Genomic DNA, 19,985 nt, shown 5'->3' with positions numbered 1-19,985 from the left:
ACAGTTTGTGCTCTACTGCTAACCTAAAGCTGGCAGTCCAAACCCACCTGGCAGTACCGTGGAAGAAAAGTCCTGGCGATCTGCTTCTGTTAAGATTACAGCCAAGAAAACCCAGTGGAGCGGATCTATTCTGTAACACACGGGGTCGCCATGAGTCGGAATCAACTCGACGACAACTTAGAACAGCATCTACAACAACATTCTTAATGCTTCCTAGGTGCTCTTATGACATTGATCTGTTGTGTTAGCCAAAAAATTAGTACTGTTTTTACATTTCAATATTCATCCTCAATCCTTTGTAAGTCAGATGTATCTAGGTTTGAATCCAGCTCTACCACTTCCTAGTTGAATGACCTAAAATAAGTAACATAACCTCTGAGGCTCAGTTTCCTTATCTCTAATTATCTAATATGGATAATTATCTAATATGGATAATTGTAGGAACTTCATGGGGGAGTTGTGAAGATTAATGAGATGTAATATGTAAATTACTTAGCACATTGACTGGCACCATGAATAAAGGTGGTTATCATTCTTTTCTTTCCTTAACAGAATATATCCAAGCAATGAGTCTGGTGAATCAAGCAACTGTAAATAACAATTCAGCATTGATAAAGGGTATGTACATCTCTGATCCCAATATCTGGTATTTTCTTGGCAAGAAGCAGGCCAGCCTTGATATTTCAGGTTAACTAAAGATAATTTAAAATAAATTATCTTTGTGTGTAAGATCCATACTGCTGAGTTACATAAATCACAGTTTCTTTTATTAAATGAAAAGCCTTACCCAGCCAGAGATAGGATGTACACATCTTACCAAGCCTTTTAGGGAAAGAATGAACAAATGTCTGTTTTCTCTAAGAAAACTTTCTTCTCATATAAGGAGGGTGTATAGAATTCTAAGATTCGAAACCACTGTAAACCCCTTTAGTGAAGAACAGTGCTAGAAAGATATATTCTGGTATGGATAAGTTGGTAGATATATTTTTCATTTCCTAGATTGTTATTAGACCATCAGTTGTCCAGACCTTAAACGTATTCTATTTAGAAAGAATTAATCAAAGATAACACATGAAGAGTAGAAAAAGAAAAGTTGAAATGTTACTTTATCACAATCATTATTCCATAGTCTATCACTAGTTTGCTAAAGTGTTGAGGAAGTGCACATTGATTCAGTTTTAATTAATACTGTTAGATATTGTCAACAAATGTTAATATTTATTTTCAGTTTATTGTCATAATTTGGAGGCTTAAGGCTTTAAAGCTCTGAAAATATAGCCTAGCATCTTCAGTCTATATTTAAAAAACTCTTTTGCTGTTCAAAAGTATTCTCAATGTCACTAGCTAAGTATAGTTTTTAAATTAGGTTCCTGAAGAGAACAATCAGCCTTTATCCTTCAATAGCAGTTGGAATCAACACACCCTTAAGGGGTTATATTAATTTTGCAAGAGAGAGGCTTTTGAGTGCAGCAGATGGTAATAATGAACTAATTTTAAACAACTTTTTTTTTCTTTTTGAAATATCTTGTTTTCCTCTAAAAAAAAAAGTTGGGTTTTGTGTTTCATTTTGGTCTTTTAAAGTAATAATTTAATTAATATAGATATTAATGAAATTAATATAAATGCTGAATATTATAATTTTATATTTTAAAATAATTTGTTTTGTTTATCTGAAATATAATTTATAAATATAACGTATATCTACTTGTCAGTGATAGAGAAATTATTTAAAGTAAATTGGGGAGAGTTATGTAATTGGCATAAATGAGCATTAAAAGCCTACTAGTAATAAAGCTTCATGTTAGCATTTTTTTTTTTTTTTTAATTTTGAGACTGGAAGAAAGAAAAGAACTCAGTGTTTAAGGTAAAAATAGCCATCCCAGATCCAGCCTAGATTCCCCAGGCTATGATCAAACCACTCAAACCTATAACTAAACCCACTGTCGTGGAGTTGATTCCAGTGACCATATACAACAGCAGAACTGCCCCATAGTGTTTACAAGCCTGTAAATCCTTATGAAAGTAGACTGCTACATCTTTCTCTCGAGGAGCGACTGGTGGGTTCGAACCACTGACGTTTGGATTAGCAGCCGAGTGCTTAACCAGGGCTCTTGATCAAACCACTAATCACCACTCTTTTCTTGAGCAGAAGACTGGGTGTTCTTCTTCTCCTCCCTTTTATCTAATGATTCATTCATTCTCATGTTTTTCAGATAATCGTATTTTTTATTATGCTCCTATATGTTGTATTTGTTACCATGCGTTTATATGACTTATGCGCAGAAATTACCTGAGAAAATATCAGATGCTCTTAATTTAATTTTTTTTTATTAACTTTTATTGAGCTTCAAGTGAACGTTTACAAATCAAGTCAGACTGTCACATATAAGTTTATATACATCTTACTCCGTACACCCACTTGCTCTCCCCCTAATGAGTCAGCCCTTCCAGTCTCTCCTTTCGTGACATTTTTGCCAGCTTCCAACTCTCTCTATCCTCCCATCCCCCCCTCCAGACAAGAGATGCCAACACAGTCTCAAGTGTCCGCCTGATATAATTAGCTTGCTCTTCATCAGCATCTCTCTCCTACCCACTGTCCAGTCCCTTTCATGTCTGATGAGTTGTCTTCGGGAATGGTTCCTGTCCTGTGCCAACAGAAGGTTTGGGGACCATGACCGCCGGGATTCCTCTAGTCTCAGTCAGACCATTAAGTATGGTCTTTTTATGAGAATTTGGGGTCTGCATCCCACTGATCTCCTGCTCCCTCAGGGGTTCTCTGTTGTGCTCCCTGTCAGGGCAGTCATCAATTGTGGCCGGGCACCAACTAGTTTTTCTGGTCTCAGGATGATGTAGGTCTCTGGTTCATGTGGCCCTTTCTGTCTCTTGGGCTCTTAGTTGTCGTGTGACCTTGGTGTTCTTCATTCTCCTTTGATCCAGGTGGGTTGAGACCAATTGATGCATCTTAGATGGCCGCTTGTTAGCATTTAAGACCCCAGACCCCACATTTCAAAGTGGGATGCAGAATGTTTTCATAATAGAATTATTTTGCCAATTGACTTAGAAGTCCCCTTAAACCATAGTCCCCAAACCCCTGCCCTTGCTCCGCTGACCTTTGAAGCATTCATTTTATCCTGGAAACTTCTTTGCTTTTGGTCCAGTCCAATTGAGCTGACCTTCCATGTATTGAGTGTTGTCCTTCCCTTCACCTAAAGCAGTTCTTATCTACTAATTCATTAGTAAAAAACCCTCTCCCTCCCTCCCTCCCTCCCCCCCTCGTAACCACAAAAGTATATGTTCTTCTCAGTTTATACTATTTCTCAAGATCTTATAATAGTGGTCTTATACAACATTTGTCCTTTTGCCTCTGACTAATTTTGCTCAGCATGATGCCTTCCAGGTTCCTCCATGTTATGAAATGTTTCACAGATTCGTCACTGTTCTTTATCGATGCGTAGTATTCCATTGTGTGAATATACCACAATTTATTTACCCATTCATCCGTTGATGGACACCTTGGTTGCTTCCAGCTTTTTGCTATTGTAAACAGAGCTGCAATAAACATGGGTGTGCATATATCTGTTTGTGTGAAGGCTCTTGTTTCTCTAGGGTATATTCCAAGGAGTGGGATTTCTGGGTTGTATGGTAGTTCTATTTCTAACTGTTTAAGATAACGCCAGATAGATTTCCAAAGTGGTTGTACCATTTTACATTCCCACCAGCAGTGTATAAGAGTTCCAATCTTTCCGCAGCCTCTCCAACATTTATTATTTTGTGTTTTTTGGATTAATGCCAGCCTCGTTGGAGTGAGATGGAATCTCATCGTGGTTTTAATTTGCATTTCTCTAATGGCTAATGATCAAGAGCATTTTCTCATGTATCTTGTTAGCTGCCTGAATATCTTCCTTAATGAAGTGTGTGTTCATATCCTTTGCCCACTTCTTGATTGGGTTGTTTGTCTTTTTGTGGTTGAGTTTTGACAGAATCATATAGATTTTAGAGATCAGGCGCTTGTCGGAGATGTCATAGCTGAAAATTCTTTCCCAGTCTGTAGGTAGTCTTTTTACTGTTTTTGTGAAGTCTTTAGATGAGCATAGGTGTTTGATTTTTAGGAGCTCCCAGTTATCTGGTTTCTCTTCGTCATTTTTGGTAATGTTTTGTATTCTGTTTATGCCTTGTATTAGGGCTCCTAACGTTGTCCCTATTTTTTCTTCCATGATCTTTATCGTTTTAGTCTTTATGTTTAGGTCTTTGATTCACTTGGATATAGTTTTTGTTCTTGGTGTGAGGTATGGGTCCTGTTTCATTTTTTTGCAAATGGATATCCAGTTATGCCAGCACCATTTGTTAAAAAGACTATCTTTTCCCCAATTAACTGACACTGGGCCTTTGTCAAATATCAGCTGCTCATATGTGGATGGATTTATATCTGGGTTCTCAATTCTGTTCCACTGGTCTATGTGCCTGTTGTTGTACCAATACCAGGCTATTTTGACTACTGTGGCTGTATAATAGGTTCTGAAATCAGGTAGAGTGAGGCTTCCCACTTTCTTCTTCTTTTTCAGTAATGTTTTGCTTATCCGTGGCTTCTTTCCCTTCCATATGAAGTTGGTGATTTGTTCCTCTATCACCTTAAAAAATGACATTGGAATTTGGATCGGAAGTGCATTGTATGTATAGATGGCTTTTGGTAGAATAGACATTTTTACTATGTTAAGTCTTCCTATCCATGAGCAAGGTATGTTTTTCCACTTAAGTATGTCCTTTTGAATTTCTTGTAGTAGAGCTTTGTAGTTTTCTTTGTATAGATCTTTTACATCTTTGGTAAGATTTATTCCTAAGTATTTTATCTTCTTGGGGGCTACTGTGAATGGTATTGATTTGGTTATCTCCTCTTCGATGTTCTTTTTGTTGATATAGAGGAATCCAAGTGATTTTTGTATAAAGCTTATTTAATTTTTAATCAGTTACTATAGCTCTCTTCAGCTATCAGATTTTAAGCTTTCTTTCATTACCTAGATAATGAGGTACTGTTTTCTAGTTAGCCAAGGAGAGGCCTTGGATTATAACTTAATATTTCTTTAAACTTTTTTTTTTTTTTTTAAATAGTACTGGTCTGCACTCAAGAACCGACGCAAGATAAAAATGTAAAGCAGAGTGAGAATCACTTTTTTTCTTAAGGACTATCAGTGTACAGGCAAAAAGTTTCTTTTTTTAATTCAACAGAATATTCACTGTGATTCACATATCTACTTTACGGAATAAGAACAGGAATGTATAGGTTTTTACGTTAAAAACCACAGCTTTATTTCTATATTGTAGTTACGTTAGTAAGAATAAATGAAGTATAAAAAGTAGAGAAAGAAGAGACAAACATGACATGATTAAGTTCAGAAAGATAGAGTTAAGGCTAAGAGAAATATGAAAAAACAAATAGACAAAGGGAGGTACCCAAATATCCTACCGTAAACAGGAAAACAAAAATACTTATCTTTCCATTCTATATTTCCAGAAAATAGAAGCAAATGTTTACCTTGAAAGTTGATTAAAATTCAGATAAAGTTTAGGCCAAACTATAGGTTCTCCAGTAGAAATTTCTCCCATTCTGTCTTATTTTATCCTATCTTATTAAGATTTTTGAAAATACAGTGATGACACTAAATCTTTTGGGCCAATCTTGAAATCTTAATACCTTTACCGATTTCAGGGCTCCACATGGGCAGAATCTCTCAATCTAATGAAAATATTCTTTGAATACTATGGAATGATTTTTAACTTGATGTACTTGTTTCTCACATTTATATTTTTCATGTAGATGGTACACCTGTGACTCAGAACAAACAGGAAAACAAGTCAAGTTCGTTGCCTTCTACATCGTATGAAAACTCCTTTCCCAGAGACCATACATTTCCGTATGTATATAAGCTGAATTTATTTATGCTGCTAATGCTTTTGTTCCTTTAAAGAGATGTACTCAATAATTTTATATTAGAGTGGACGTAATAGATAAAATAGATTCTTTTCCATCAAAGGCCTTAAAACTTATAAATTTTTTATTTCATAGATAAAGGGTCATGAGTCCCTTAATAGATTATTTATTTGTTAATATTCCTAGTCAAGTCTTTTTCTAAAATGTAGCTTAAGATGTCTTTGTGTGTATTGTTAATACACTGAAATCTACCATGTTGGCTGTTTTTTTCCAATAAGGATATTATCTTTCCCAGATATTTTTTTTTTTTTTGAGTGGCATATTACAAAGGCCCAAAGTACTTCTTTCAGTATCAATTGAGTTTTAAAATTGTGTAACAGTTTTAAGTTTATGAGAGTATGATCTTCCCTTTATTCTTTTCTCACTAATTTCAGTAAAGATTACTCAGCATAAAGAAGAATTGTAAAAAGGGGAATCTGATGTTTAGTGTTTATTTTTAATAGGTAATGTCTGTACCCAAACCTTCAAGTACTATGCTGTGTAATCCCGGCATTGCTTAAAACTAAAATAGATTGAAGTCACTTAAGGAAACGTAACCTTGCCCTATTTCTAGTTCATTAGGTACTACTGCATTGTAGTCCTTGGGTAGCAATGGATGTAATTAATCTAGTATCTACATTTTAGAGTCCCTGGTTGGCACAAATGGTTAAGCACTTGGCTACTAAGTGAAAGGCTGGTGGTTCAGATTCAGCCAGAGGCACCTTGGGAGAAAGTCCTGAAGATCTACAGCCATTGAAAAGCCTGTGGAGCAGTTCTACTCTGAAAGACAAAGGGTTACCATGAGTCAGAATTGACTGGATGGCAACTGGTTTTTTTTAATCTACATTCTCACCTAGTATTTTTTACTGTCTTTTTCAAGAAATTTGAACAATTGAGATATACAAAGGAATGTAAGAAACACTCATATTCACACCATCCAGTTATTAACATTTCATTATACTTTCTTATAGTCCCTTTAGTGGAAGTCCCTTTAAAAATAAAACATAGTCTCTTTGAACTCTACCCAGCTTCTATAACCACAAGTCCCATTCCCTGTCTGCCTCCCTAGGAGCAATCTCTACCATCAGTTATTTTTTAGTTTATATATATGTATGTACAGATACATAAATAATAACTTTCTTATAGTTTTTTAAGTTTACGTAAATAATCATGTATGTCCCACCTACTGGTTTGGTCAGCATTTGGTTTTGAAATCTAATCAAGCTGCTATGTATAAGATCTGTTTTGGTCCCTTTAACTCTTGTTTGGTTTTCCATAATGTGAAAACATTACATTTTATTTATTCATTCCCCTAACGGTGGATATTTAGATTGTTTTGAATATTTCCTAACTCAAATAGTAGTGCAGAGAACAACTGTCTCCCAGCCTTTCTTTTAAATAAGTATTCATTGTGAAAGTTAGCAGTTCAAGAGGGTGAAGGTATAAAATGAGATCTGTAGGATTTCCCAGAATGTAGAAGAAAAGGGCAAATGAATGAGAAAATAAGAGAACTATGTTTAATTAGTGTTTTTGAAAAAGAAGCTACAAACAGGAAACCAACAACTCTAATAAATTCCATAAAAATATTTTCAGGATCATCCATATACTGTAATGTTCTTTAGAAAAATGTAAAAATTTAAACCAGAGGTGGTAGGATCAGGGCCAATGTACTGCTGCCCATGGCTCCAACAAAGGAAATCATGATGTCTAAATTTTAGGAATCAGAATTTGCTCCAGCACCTATATCGTAAAAACCAAACCCTCTGCCATCAAGTCGATTCCGGCTAATAGTGACCGTATAGGACAGAGTAGAACTGCCCCATAGGATTTCCAAGGCTGTAAGTCTTTACAGAAGCAGACAGCCACATCTTTTTCCCATGGAGCAGCTGTGGGTTCAAACTGCTAACCTTTTGGTTTTCAGCCAAGTGCTTTAACCATTGCGCCATCAGGGCTACTTCTCCAGTACCTAGAAGATGAAAATATATATCTTTTCCATCTAAAAATTTGGTACTTTTACAAATATGGAATGTTGATGTTTTCAAAAGTCATGTATGTAAACCTGCACTACAAAAGCATTGCTTGTGGAAAAATCAGCCACATTTTGTTCTGAACTAAAATATAAAATAAACAAAAGCACAAGAAGCTAGAATAAATGAAGCAGAAGCAATAATAAAAGAGGTAACTTCTAAGTAGAAGAAAATATCAAGTCTGCAGGTAAAAGCCTTCACCAAATACCACAGTAATGAAAATCACTAATAAATATTGGTAAAACCATTTTAGCATCAGTCTTAAATACAAACAGGAGTATCAAGACAAAAAAAAAAAAAAAATCCTACAAAATAATAAATATTAGACTAGCACCAGATTTAACCTCTGCAAACACCCAGAAAATGTACCATCCCATGTACTTTTCTTAAAAACTTCCTCAGACATCCTCTTGCTGACCAAAAGATGAGTTTTTATGTGGAACTCAGGAGTGGGGAAGCCATAATATGAGTCCTTAAAATGTAGGGTCTGTGAAGCCCCTTAATGGTAGGTAAAATTTTATGTAAATAGCACCTTACTATGGAGAGAGTTCATAACTTTCATCAGATTGTTAAAGGGTTCATGCCACTAAAAAGTTTAAATATCACTAATATGTATACTGAAGACCCTGGATAGTACAACCTGTTAACACTCTTGGCTGCTAACTGAAAACTTGGAGGTTTGAGTTCTCCCAGAGGCACCTCAGAAGAAAGGCCTGGCAATCTACTTCTGAAAAATCAGCCATTGAAAATCTTGCGGAGCACTGTTCTACTCTGACATACATGCAGTCGCCATGAGTCGGAATCAACTGGTATTCATGATATGGATACACTAATTCTAAATAAAATTTTAACATCTCTAATTCAGAGAAGATGGGATGACCAAGTATGATTTATAATAGTCAAGCAGGAAATATTTAGCATTGTTGTCATTGTTAGGTGCCATCCAGTCAGCTCCGACACATAGCGACCCCGTGTATGACAGGATAAAACACTCCCTGGTCCTGTGCCATCCTCACAAGTTGTTATGCTTAAGCCCATAGTGCAGCCACTACGGGCACAAATACGGATCTCTTCCAGTCAGTTGGCCAGATAACTGTCTGCCAATTCTTGGCATAGACGAGTGAGCGAGCGCACGCTGCATCTGTTTGCGGGAACGTCTCAGTTGGCACTCTGTAAACTCCTGGAGCCTTGTTTTTCACCAGCGCTTTCCGTGCAGCTTGGACGTCTTCCTTCGGTACCGTCGGTGCCTGACCATCTGCTGCCTCCTGACATGGCTGGACGTCAACCAGTTCTTTTTGGTGCAGTGACTCTGTGTATTCCTTCCATCTTCTTTGGATGCTTCCTGCATTGTTCAGTATTTTCCACATAGAATCCTTCAGTGTTGCATCTTGAGGCTAAATTTTTTCATTAGTTCTTTCGGCTTGAGAAATGCTGAGTGTGTTCTTCCTTTTTGCTTTCCTAACTCCAGGTCTTTGTACATTTCATTATAATACTTTGTCATCTCAAGCCATCCTTTCAAATCTTCCTTTCAGCTCTTTTACATCATCATTTCTTCCATTCATTTTATCTGCTCTATGTTCAAGAGCAAGTTTGAGTCTCTTCTGACATCCATTTTGGTCTTTTCTTTCTTTCCTGTCTTTTTGATGACCTCTTGCTTACTTCAGGTATGATGTCCTTAATGTTATTCCATAGCTTGTCTGGTTTTCGGCCATTAGTGTTCAGTGTGTCAGATCTGTTCTTGAGATGGTCTCTAAATTCAGGTGGGATATACTCAAGGTCATATTTTGGCTCTCGTGGACTTAGTATTAGGAAATCTATTTTTATTACAGAAGTAGACCACAGGAAAAATCCTATCTTAACAGATGCTGAAGGACATTTTGGATCCTTGGTGGCATAGTGGTTAAGAGCTTGGTTGCTAACCAAAACGTCAGCAGTTCAAATCAACCAGCTGGTCCTTAGAAACCATGTGGGCAGTTCTTTTCTGTCCCACAGGGCCACTAGGAGTTAGAATCCACTCAGTGGCAACAGGTTGGAAAGATTTTTTAAGAATTCAATACCAACTCTTAAGAGAATGCTTTTTTTGATGTAGTAGGGAATATATATTTCAAATCAACAACCCACATCTTACATAGTATTGAAACTCTAGAGGTACTTCCTTTAAAATAAAGATTAAGGCAGGAATACCTATGATCATAATTATCATTCAATGTTTTTTCTAGAAATTAACCAGTACAATAGGATATCAAAGAAAGTATGAAGTGTAGAAACTGAAGTTATTTGTATGTAATCTTATTTACCTAGACAGTCTAAGATCAAGTGTAAAATCATTAAGCTAAAAAGAAAGCTTAGTAAAATAGTCACTTATAAAATAAAAATATGAAAGTTAATAACTATTAGAAAATTCAATGAAATAAAATCCTCAGTCACAAGACACAAAAATAAAACAGCTGGGACTAATCAAAAGAAACTAAGCCCTGGTGGCGCAGTGGTTAAGCACTCAGCTGCTAACTGAAAGGTCAGCGGTTGAAACCCACCAGCCACTCCATGGGAGAAAGATATGGAAGTCTGCTTACATAAAGATTACAACCTTGGAAATTATGAAGCAGTTTACTCTGTCCTATAGGGTCACTATGAGTCGGAATCTACTCAACAGCATACGACAGCAATTACAAGAAATATATATGTGCAGAAAATTAAAACTAAGGATTTCAATGAATGATTAAAGTTACCATGTTCCTGGATAGAAAGATTGAATATTGTAAAAATGTAAATTCTTCCCAAATAAATTTATCAATTTAATTTAATTTCATATGAAATCCCAACACTTAGGTCTTTTTAACTTGGCAAGCTATTTATAAATTTTTAATCTCCAAAGATAAAAAGTCAAGAAATACTTAGAACATGTTTAAGAGAAAAAATAGGGAGGACTTGTCCTGAGAAATATTAAAATGTTCCATCAATCTATAGGAAACAATGTTGTATTGTTATGAGAATTAACAGTTAGATCAAGAAACAGAATACACCTGGAAAATAAGACAATCTGTTTATGTATTTATAAGAACATAGGATCTGATTAAGTTAGTAAGTCAAAAGTTGGTAAGGTAAGGGAAGCACTCATTATTCAAAAAATGGCTCTAGAACCATTGACTGTCATTTGGAAAATTTAAGTTAGATCTTCATGGTACATCAAAATGAATTCCACTGGCATCTGGGGTCTTAAAAGCTAGCAAGCGGCCATCTAAGATGCATTAATTTGTCCCAAACCACCTGGAACAAAGAAGAATGAAGAACACCAAAGACACAAGGGAACTATTAGCCCAAAAGACAGAAGGGGCCACATAAACCAGAGGTTCCATCAGCCTGAGACCAGATGGTGCCTGGCTACCACCAGTGACGGCCCTGACAGGGAACACAAGACAGTCCCCGATGGCTCAGGAGAAAAGTAGGGCAGAACTCAAATTCTGGTAAAAAGACCAGACTTAGTGGTCTGACTGAGACTGGAGGAGCCCCAGAAGACAAGGCCCGCAGACTCTCTGTTAACCCAGAACTAAAACCATTCCTGAAGCCAGCTCTTCAGACAAAGAATAGACTGGACTGTAAGATATAAAATGATACGTGTCAAGAGTGTGCTTCTTAGTTCAAGCAGACACATGAGGCTAAATGGGCAGCTCCTGTTTGGAGGCAAGACAAGAAGGTAGAAAGGGATAGGAATTGGTTGAATGGACATGGGAAAGCCAGGTTGGAAAGGAGGAACGTATAGTCACGTTATTGGGAGAGGAACTTGGGTCACATAACAATGTGTGTATAAACGTTTGTATGAGAAACTAACTTGAGCTGTAAACTTTCACCTAAAGCACAATTAAGAAAAAAAAGAAGTTACATAAATAAATTCCAGATGAAACTGGATTCCCAAACCATAGGAAAATTAATTATTAAAAGTAGAATCCTAAGAAACCAAGAAATAACAGAGATCAACTCTCTTACCATGTGTATTTGCATTATATTATGTGTCATGGCTTTATTCATAACATTATTTATGCTTTATTATAAATACCTAGTTGTTTCTCTGCCCAGAATGTGGGCTCCTTGAGATCAGGGAACTCTCACAATTGTTTCTCTAGCATCTAGTACATGGCAGACACTAAGGAAGTTTTTGATGAAAGAATGAATGAATAAGCAAACAGACCCCCGATAGGAAAACGGACAAAGCATATGAACAGACAGTTTACCAAAGAAGAAAGAAATGACCAATTATGTTTAAACTCCCTATTATTTAGAGAAAAACAAAAGTAATAAAATGCCATTTTTCATATATCAAATTATTACAAATTTAAATAATAATACTCAGTGTTAGGAAGACTACAGTTAGACTGACACTCATACTTGCTATGAGTGTGTAAATTAGTCCAACGTTTTTGGAAAACAGTTTGGTAGTTTGTATTGATTAAAATATGTGTTCCTTCTAACACCATAATTGTGATCTCTAGGTGTCATTTCTCATTAAGTAGAACCATGGTTCCTTGGAGAAATGGCTGATTCCAGACATGTGAAATTTGTGACAGAAAGCAAAGAAACTGTCAAAGACTCCTAGTTACGTTAAAAGGATACAGGAGCGAACTTGAAGGAACTACCCACTGGCCAGTGCTCTCAGACTAACTGGTGAGAACAGGTGTTCTGTTTTACACTTCCAGTTCATTGAGGATGATACTCTTGTAAAATGAAATAAAATGCAATAACATTGTTAATATTGCTATAAAGTTTCTAAACGCTCTCAGTTTTTATACTTATCACAAGCTGTTAGCAAATCATCAGGGACTGCATACCACCACACCTTGAGTAGCACTGGCCTAGGTAATGATCGTAAGTGAATGCTAAAACCATTAGGTGAAAGATTCATGAGGAACTTTAAAATGGATGGAAACCCTGGTGCCGTAGTGGTTAAGAGCTATGTCTGCTAACCAAAAAGTCAGCAGTTCGAATCTACCGGGTGCTCCTTGTAAACTCTATGGGGCAGTTCTACTCTGTCCAGTAGGGTTGCTGTGAGTCAGAATCAAATCGATGACAAAGGTTTGGTTTCTGTTGGTAAAGCACCTATCAAAAAATTATGGCTATAACTCCAGCTTTCTGAAGTATTTATTCTGCAATTAGGTATACCCTTTATATGGCTGCAGGATATAGTAAAATGTTTATTTCAGAATCTGGCTTGCTTTTTAGTATTGTCTAAAAAGAGATAACAGGAACTGATTAGTGTTTTTTAAAAATAGGGAACTGTACTAAAATTTGAATACTAATAAATAATTAATTTTTACAGATCTACAGAAAATAAGGAAATTCTTCCTTTGGAAAATGAAGTTACAGACTTAAGAGAAAAAGAGTCACCTTTGAGTTTATCTTACCAAAGTCATGACTGCTCTGGAGCCTGCCTGATAAAAATGCCACTAACCTTCAAGGGAGAAAACCCTCTGCAGCTTCCAATCAAATGCCACTTCCAGAGACAGCATGCGAAGACAAACTCCCATTCTTCAGCACTCCATGTGAGTTACAAAACCCCTTGTGGAAGGAGTCTACGAAACGTGGAGGAAGTTTTTCGTTACCTGCTTGAGACAGAGTGTAACTTTTTATTTACAGATAACTTTTCTTTCAATACCTATGTTCAGTTGACTCGGAATTACCCAAAGCAAGAAGAGATCGTTTCTGATGTGGACATTAGCAGTGGAGTGGAATCGGTGCCCATTTCTTTCTGTAATGAAATTGACAGTAGAAAGCTTCCATATTTTAAGTACAGAAAGACTATGTGGCCACGAGCATACTATCTAAACAACTTTTCCAACATGTTTACTGATTCATGTGACTGCTCTGAGGGCTGCATAGACATGTGAGTAGAAAAACATGGCATTTCAATGAATCTTCTGAATATAGGGCTACTTATCAAGAAATCCCGTATGTGTCAGTTTATCTATCTGCCTGTATATCTAAAACCTATACACCAAGAGTCTAAAATGAAAAGATGTACTGTGTTAATAACAATAGGAAAGAAAACTCTGTCAAATATCATAGTAATTTGAAAATTACTTCTAAGAATAAATTCTTCCTTTAACCTAGTGCCACCATTATAACAGTAACAGTTACGACAACAAATTGAGCGTGTACAACTGCCAGGCGCTGCAATAAGTACTTTGCATACATTTTCTTAATTAATCTTCACAAAAACCCGTGAGGTGAGTATTATCTTCATGTTATAAATAAGGAAATTAGATTGAAGAAGTCAGTTGCCCTGTCACAGCACGAATTGTAGAGCTAGGATTTGAACCCATGCTGTTAACCACTATTTTATTTATTGTATTTTACATTTACAAATTATTTAAAAATCGTTTCATGGCTAATTTTTTATGACGTTAATAGTGTTTATAACTAGTACTCTTGATCATAGATTGAAATTCTTTTTTAAAAAACAAAACCATGTTCTGCTATATTAAGACTTAGAAAGCATTTTGCTTTAAGAATGTGTCATACACATACCTTTGTAGGTACAGATTGTGGAGTGGGGTTGCATTATTTGTACTTTTTATTTAAGGCAAACTCAGCTACCTTACTAGGCAAAAGAAAGAGTGAGAAAGAAATGATGTAAAATAGTGTCAGTGGCAGTTGGCACCATCCCGTCTGGCCTGTGAGATGGGAAATGGAAAGCTGCCGTTGCCTCAGTTTGGCTCAGATCACTTAGGCCTCTCACAGAGGAAACCTCTTACTGTGCTACCTTTATTCTGTTTAGAATTAAAGACTTTTCCATAAACATTGCCTCTAATGTTATCCAACTTCTTCATTTTGCCAAGGCCAATCTGTAGTGCTGTAGGGAAAAAGTGGCTGTTGGACAGTTTATACTATGATTTATTGTCAGTTCAAGGAATTTTTTTAGAGTAATTTGGACGATATGTGGTTTTGGTCTTTAGACTATAGAAACTAACCCTCACATAACATACACCACCACTATAGGTCCCTATGAGTCAGAATTGACTCGAAGGCAATGGGATATACATATTTTCATCCATGGGTCAGAAGCAATAAAAGATATCACAGAAGTTAGCAGAGGCCACAGTCCACTGGAATCTGGAAGTAGACACGAGCAGTGTAGTCAGGGATTCTGATCCCTACAGGAATGGAAGTTAAACACGTCCCATGCATGGCAGAGAGTGGGAGCTGGGCTCTCCATGGGTATAGAAATGACACATCAGCACAACACTGTGAACTAGGCTAGTATCTCACAGGGCTTGGAACTGTGCTAATGTAATGCAGGTTCAGAGCTGTGAAACCCATAAAGTCAGAGCCAGAACAGTGGAGAAATCACCTAACACGAGAGCACCCAGGAGTAAACCCCACCAGTTAAGATTTCAAAAAAACATTAAAATCAGACGGAGATGTTTAGGGCTATGAAAGGCATGTGAGCCACAACAAATGGGGACACAACAAATCAGTTAAATGCAGATTCTAACTGAAAGAAACTTTAAAATAGATATGTTTAAAATGTCCAAAGAGAAAATACTAGACTGTGAAACAAGAGAAGGGGATTATAAAGGAGAAATGGTACATATAGAAAAGAGCCATTTGAAAATATTGGAAATAAAACGTATGGTCATTGCAATAAAAAACTAATAGATGGATTGAATTGCAAGGCACAACTAGTGAGATCTCCCAGAATGCAAACAGAAAGGGTATGGAGAAACAAGTTATAGGTTAAGAAATATGGAGGATAAAATGAGAAACTCCAGTATCCATCTAAGAAAAGAGAGTTTATGGGGAAGATGCAGCATTCAAAGAGGTAATGGCCGAGAATGTTCCAGAATTGAAGGATTCGAGCGCTTAGACTGAAAACACTTACTGTGTACTAAGAAGGGAAACTAAAAAAACGTATATTTAAGTATATTATGATAAAACTTAAAAAAAAAAATACCTAGGATAAAGAGTAAATCTCAAAAGCTACTAGATAGAAAAGATAGATTTCCTACAAAGGAAAAATAGACTGATAACATACTTTCATCAAGAATACTAGAAGACAATAAAGAGGTGTATTATCTTAAGGTGCAGAAGGAAAATAAATGTAAAAGTAGAATTTTGAACCCGACCAGACAGTGGTTTAAAGGAATTGACTGTTTTTTTGCGGGGGTGGCGTCGGAGTGGCCGAGATGCAAACCATTACACAGCAGTCGAAGACACGCATACCTACTTCTCGGCAACAGTACTTTTAGGTATATCCAGAGCAGAAGATTGTTTTCAAAACTACACATTTAGTGGGATGTAAAATGAGTTTAATGGGTTGTAACTAGCATTTTTTAAATAGGACAGAAAATACCCAAGTGCATGACTCACGATAAGGGTAAAGTTTCATGACATTGTCATTTCTGTTTATTCACACACATATGTATACATGTACAGGCTCATGACAGAAATGTATTTCTTACTGTGGGTCACAGTGAAAAATATTTTAAAGCTGTGACGCTAGAGGTGCTCACACGTGCATAAAAGAAGGATGTTTATTGGAGCATTGTTGTATTGAACAACTGAGAACCACTTAACTGAGTAACAACCAAATGCTGTAGAAGAGCTAAAAGGACTTAACCAGATTTGTATATATAATAACATTAATAGCTCTCAAAAACATTAACTTGAACAGAAAAAGCAAGTCATAGAATAATACCTATACTAAAATTTTTTAAACATGAAAGATAATAACAGTGTATTGCTTGTGGATATATATGTAGGAAAAGTAGAAAGGATGCCATACCAAACCTCTTGAGAGTTTATCTGTAATGTTTTCTTAGATCCTGTGTATGCTGTGGTGCCCTGGTGGCACAGTGGTTAAGAGCTCAGGCTGCTAACCAAAAGGTTGGCAGTTTGAATCTACCAGCCACTCCATGGAAACCCTATGGGGCAGTCCTACTCTGTCCTATAGGGTTGCTATGAGTCAAAATTGACTCAGTGGCAATGGATTTGGTATATAGCCTGTATATATATATATATATACACACACACACATATATATGTGTGTATATATATAGCATATAAGTTTTAAATTCTATATGTAGAAAAAAGGGCTAGATAAAATGCTGATAGCTAATTCTTGGTGGGGGAAAAATAGGTGTTTATTATATTATTATTTGTATTTTCCTGTACTTTTTAAACTTTGCAAAAAAAATCATGTGGAACAAAGCAGGCAGATTTTTACATCTGTAAACAGTCCAAATTAATGAGTTTATTGATTTTTTCTCTTGTGAACAGTAGCCACTACTCTGACATATACTATGTATATGCAGAAAAAATACAAAAAAAAAATCATAGAGGAAAAAGATTTAAATCCCTTGTTCAGCAGAGGAGACTAAGATCCAGAGATGTTAACTAGCTTACCAATACGTAGTCACATACCAAGTTGAGAGCTGAGATGCCTAGACCCCTTACTCCCTATCAAGTTATGAATCTCTGTCAAGATAAATAGTCATCTAAATATGTAGAGGTAAAAGTACATAGATAGAATTTATGGTTGCAGGTTGTCCCACCTAGCAACAGTATGAAAAATGGTTCTAGTAGGTAGATAAACAGCATCAGTCTCCCCAGTCCGTTTCTGTGTCATTGAAGTCGGAGATAAGACATTTCCAAAACTGCCCTTGCGAATTTGACGCTCACACATTTATCCACTCTAGGCGAGCTGAACTAGGAGAATTTTCACAAACAAGCTTCTGTTGAAAAGGAGAAGAATTCATTTTGAAAAGCTTACTTCATGGGCAAATAGAGTACAGTTCAGTTTATACTTACAAACTTTTGGTAGGTGTCTATCTTTCAAAGAGGTATAACCTATTTAGGAAAGATGTCACATTGTCCATGAGCTAAATGGCTGTTCTAAATACACTTATGTCCTTTACCACCCCACTGACACTTTCAAGACAGTCTCTCTGCTTAACTTGGTGCTTTTTATTCTGACATCTCCATCCATTGCCTTCCTTTTAGAACAAAATGTGCATGTCTTCAGCTGACAGCAAGGAATGCTAAGACTTGTCCATTGTCAAGTAACGCCATAACCACTGGATATAAATATAAAAGACTACAGAGACAAATACCTACTGGGTAAGATACCTTGAGGATTTGTTGCAGGGTGTTTGTATCTTTGAAGGTGGGTACTTTTTCTTTGTGGCCTACAGTCTTAATAAAAAAAAAAAAGTCTTAATAGATGTTGTTAAATTGCAGTTTCTAATACCAAAAATCTGAATTATTAAGGAATTAGAAAAAGAAAACTCTATGTCGTTCTTGGAAATGCAAGTCGAGACCACACATAGCATACAGAGTATATACTCCAATACCCATCTGCTTTGAGTCAGGGTCTTACCTCTCTCAGATTAGTCTGCCTCAGGCAGCCATATCCCCATTGAGAAATAGACTCTGCAAAGCCTATTGAGAGCTGGGAATTTTCATCCTTTCGAGGGTGTTATTAACAAATAATAACACCCTTAGAGACAGAAATGGGAACTTTTCTTTCTTAGATACTTTCCTTTTAAAAGAACAAACATTTACTATGTGCCAGGCATTGTCTCAAGCACTTGGCTAATGCTGACTGACTTAATCTTTACAAAACAACCCTGTGAGGTACATAACTACCATATAATCCCCATTTTAAAAATGGGAAATCATAGCACAGAAAGGTTAATCAAAGGTCACACAACTAAAATGCGGGAGCTGTGGTGGGCACCTAGGCAGTCTGACACTAGGAACCTTCACATTAGTCGGCTTCCCCTAGTGACTCTCATGCCAGTGAAGTAGCCATATAAATGGATTGATTTTCTCTTTTGCATATTTGATTGACAGCATTTATGAATGCAGCCTGTTATGCAAGTGTAATCGACAGATGTGTCAGAACCGGGTTGTCCAGCACGGTCCCAAAGTGAGGCTGCAGGTGTTCAAGACTGAGAAGAAGGGGTGGGGGGTGCGCTGCTTGGATGACATTGACAGAGGGACGTTTATTTGCATTTATTCAGGTAAGGCAAAGATTCATTTTCAAATTATTCTGTAGCAGGATCTACATTTCTGAAGCCCCAGTTTACTGGTCAGGGCCATTGAAATCCTATCACAAGGACAAGAGCAACAAGATTAGGACCTCAAAGGAAGGCAGGTGACTGGGAACTTGAGCACTGAAGGGCTGAGACGCGTTAGGAGGTACCGGATGGTCCAGAAAAGAAAGGCACAGAGATAAAGCCTGGATTACTGCATGAGGGCCTGTGACGTGCAAGGCACATGTTTTTGTCTCATGGCTACAGATGCTTTGAGTAAGGGAAGACTTTCTAAGTAAGAGAACTAAATAACTGATTTGCCAAAGTAAAAGCCACCAGTCATCAGACTATTTGTTGAACGTTTTGAGCTTTTATTAGAATTTAACGAGTTAATTTTGTTATAAGTATCTGCATGTGATTCAGGTAGTGACAGGAGGCAACTCGCTCCATTTCAGGGACTCAAGAGTTGCTACTCTAGAGCAAAGCATCCCAACCAGTGTGTTACAGTTACGCAGTTGCTGATTCTTTCAGGCCGGAGCCCCCAGGCCAGACACGTTGGCTTCCAGCAATCTCATCCATTTACTCCAGAGTGCCATGCAAAATCCTCATTTCCAGTGTGTGCCAGGATATAAGACGGGGTGGGAAACACAGCTCTAGAGCCAGTCTAAAAGAAATATGCTAGACCAAGTCAGGGTAGCCAGGCAGCAGGTACCAGAGCAATCCTCCTCCTCTGAGATTCTAGGTTTGTTTCAGTGAGGGCAAGAAGCAGCTCAGAGAATGTCATGGATTGAATTATGTCCCCCCAAAGTATCTGTCAACTTGACTAGGTCATGATTCCCAGTATTGTATGATTGTCTGCCATTTTGTCATCTGATGTGGTTTTCCTATGTGTTGTAAATCCTATCACTATGATATAATGAGATGGATTAGTGGCCATTATATTGATGAATATACAAGATTAGATAG

At 36.8% G+C, this 19,985-nt stretch overlaps 1 protein-coding gene across 4 annotated transcripts in view; it reads left to right on the top strand.

The window, feature by feature from the left end:
- Nucleotides 1-19,985, top strand: part of SETDB2 (SET domain bifurcated histone lysine methyltransferase 2) — a 103,118-nt gene that overhangs the window by 13,999 nt on the left and 69,134 nt on the right. For 3 of the 4 annotated variants that reach the window (XM_049853012.1, XM_049853008.1, XM_049853009.1), the window contains 5 exons: nt 553-618; nt 5,813-5,909; nt 13,304-13,867; nt 17,986-18,102; nt 18,838-19,007. In XM_049853012.1, the coding sequence (XP_049708969.1) occupies nt 553-618; nt 5,813-5,909; nt 13,304-13,867; nt 17,986-18,102; nt 18,838-19,007 (1,014 nt within the window). The remainder of the gene's footprint in view (nt 1-552; nt 619-5,812; nt 5,910-13,303; nt 13,868-17,985; nt 18,103-18,837; nt 19,008-19,985) is intronic. The other variant, XM_049853010.1, reaches the window with a different exon arrangement.

Source organism: Elephas maximus, chromosome 14 (genome assembly GCF_024166365.1).
Source record: "Elephas maximus indicus isolate mEleMax1 chromosome 14, mEleMax1 primary haplotype, whole genome shotgun sequence".
Lineage (NCBI taxonomy): Eukaryota > Metazoa > Chordata > Mammalia > Proboscidea > Elephantidae > Elephas > Elephas maximus.
The sequence above is the reverse complement of the archived record's forward strand: the minus strand, read 5'-3'. Positions and strand labels throughout refer to the sequence as shown.